The sequence below is a fragment of the Miscanthus floridulus genome, unplaced genomic scaffold, assembly GCF_019320115.1.
Source record: "Miscanthus floridulus cultivar M001 unplaced genomic scaffold, ASM1932011v1 fs_21_1_2, whole genome shotgun sequence".
Taxonomy (NCBI): Eukaryota; Viridiplantae; Streptophyta; class Magnoliopsida; order Poales; family Poaceae; genus Miscanthus; species Miscanthus floridulus.
In genome coordinates, this window is record NW_027096393.1 from 30,934 (window position 1) to 33,315 (window position 2,382).

A 2,382-nucleotide genomic window follows, 5' to 3' on the forward strand; every position below is an offset into this window, starting at 1 on the left:
TCTTTCCTCTTTAATTGATAAATTGCTTATCAAATAAACTATTGTGTACTCTCGATTCTCAAACATTCGTCCACATCTATATCTGCTACCTTAGAATTTGGATCCTGATAATTGCTAATCGTCTATGCTGTTCTGCTGCCTAAGAAAGTAACTTACTCTGTTTTGATCGACAGTTTTAAGAGGGGACATTTGTGGATGCTCTAATGGAGTCTAAAGGTGGCAAAAAGTCTAGTAGTAGTAATTTCATGTACGAAGCTCCCCTTGGTTACAAGATTGAGGACGTTCGCCCAGCTGGAGGAATCAAGAAGTTCCAGTCTGCTGCTTATTCCAACGTAAGAACTTGTACAAGCAATGCTGATCTAATTTTATTGCTCATTGATGCATTTCATGCTTTGGTTTCGGATATTATTTGATTGATTTTTTGTTTTGCAGTGCGCCCGCAAGCCATCCTGATATGGCCTCACATGCAATTCACAGTAGAGTAGGATTTTAATTCAGTTTTTCTCTTGCTTCGGTAGTTCTCCCTTGGCTGGCTGCATCCTCTGCTTGTGAGATTCCAAATTGTCTTCACCATCCTCTCCCTTCCTCTCTCATCCTTTCTTCCTTGCAACACATCATCCAATGGCGATGTCTTCAGCTGATTCTTGGGGCTCTTCTCCTGCCTCCCCTATTGGGTTTGAGGGCTATGAGAAGCGCCTCGAGATAACGTTCTCTGATGCACCTGTCTTTGAGGACCCTTGTGGTCGTGGCCTGCGCGCCCTCTCTCGTGAGCAGATCGACTCGTTCCTGGATCTTGCACGGTGCACCATAGTGTCACAGCTCTCCAACAAGAACTTTGACTCATACGTTCTGTCTGAGTCGAGCCTCTTTGTGTATCCCCACAAGGTTGTCCTCAAGACCTGTGGAACGACAAAGCTGCTGCTCTCCATTCCTCGCATCCTTGAGCTTGCTGCAGGGCTGTCACTGCCTGTTCTTTTAGTGAAGTACTCTCGTGGGACTTTCATCTTCCCTGGTGCGCAGCCAGCGCCGCACCGCAGCTTCTCAGAGGAGGTATCTGTGCTGAACGGTTTCTTTGGTAACCTCAAGTCTGGTGGCAATGCCTACGTGATCGGTGACACGTTCAAACCCAACAAGAAGTGGCATGTCTACTATGCCACAGAGGAGCCTGAGCATCCCATGGTGACACTTGAGATGTGCATGACAGGGCTGGATGCTAAGAAAGCTGCAGTGTTCTTCAAGAACTCTGCTGATGGCAGCTGCACATCAGCTAAAGAGATGACAAAGCTCTCAGGTATTTCTGAGATCATCCCTGAGATGGAGATCTGTGACTTTGAGTTCGACCCCTGTGGGTACTCGATGAATGGCATCTTCGGACCTGCTGCCTCCACCATCCATGTGACACCTGAGGAAGGTTTCAGCTATGCAAGCTATGAAGCGATGAACTTCAACCCTAGCTCCCTAGTTTACAGTGATGTGATCAAGAGGGTCCTGGCAGGCTTCTCTCCTTCGGAGTTCTCAGTTGCCGTTACCATCTTTGGTGGCTGTGGGTTTGCCAAATCATGGGCAAAGGGTGCAGACGTCGATTCCTACATGTGCGATGATCTTGTGGAGCAAGAGCTTCCTGGTGGCGGTCTGCTGATGTACCAGAGCTTTACTGCTGTTGCCTCTGGCACCGAGTCACCGAGGTCGACCTTGGAGATGGATGGCTGGAGCAGTGATGGCATGGAGACGGTTGCGAAGAGCGATGAGATGTGTATTGGCTGCTGGGATGTAGCGAAGAAGGTGGTGAAGAAAGATGTGGACGCCTGAGTGAAGCTTGAGGTTTCTGAGACCTCTGTTGGCCCTATTCTTGTTTCAGTTATGCAGTTGGCTGGCCTGCCGGCAAGATGTTTCCTTTGTATTTTCCTGCTCAATAAGTGCTCTAGATGGTTTGCTGCGTCTACCATAGTGAGCTGCATATTATTGTCCTTGTCATTTTATTTCTGCTGCCGAAGCCCTTGTGGGGAGAATGATCTTGTAATAAACTTGCCTATTTCCACAATATATTGGAATTTTCGGTTAATCATCTATTTGTTATCACTCCTACTGTTGTGATTAGCACATGTAGCACATTTTATACTATTTTTTAATATCTTGAGATTATTTGTCTTCTTAGTCAGTGGGTCTTCAACGACTGATATTATTCTTGTTCTCAGCAGAAGCCATTAGCGTATCAGTAGTGTTATTTAATGAGTTCCATAGTCTTAGTATGAACCCCAAGTTTTGTCAATGTTTTGATTCACACTCTTGTTGGATAGATTTGTAACTGTTAATTTACTTTAGAAGTTGGAAGAAGATTGTCACTATTAAAAAATTCTCCGGTTATGCTGTAAGAGTTGGGAG

The 2,382-nt window shown here is 45.7% G+C and overlaps 1 protein-coding gene across 1 annotated transcript; it reads left to right on the forward strand.

The window, feature by feature from the left end:
• Window positions 1-452: 452 nt before the first annotated feature.
• On the forward strand, window positions 453-2,062 carry LOC136530826 (S-adenosylmethionine decarboxylase proenzyme-like). The gene has a single exon (XM_066523540.1). The coding sequence runs from the start codon at window positions 622-624 to the stop codon at window positions 1,807-1,809; it is 1,188 nt and encodes a 395-aa protein (XP_066379637.1). The 5' UTR covers window positions 453-621; the 3' UTR covers window positions 1,810-2,062.
• The last annotated feature ends 320 nt before the right edge of the window (window positions 2,063-2,382 follow it).

Bases quoted from the DNA above. Each gene is read 5' to 3' on its own strand.
- LOC136530826 (XM_066523540.1), top strand. From the start codon at position 622: ATGGCGATGTCTTCAGCTGATTCTTGGGGCTCTTCTCCTGCCTCCCCT.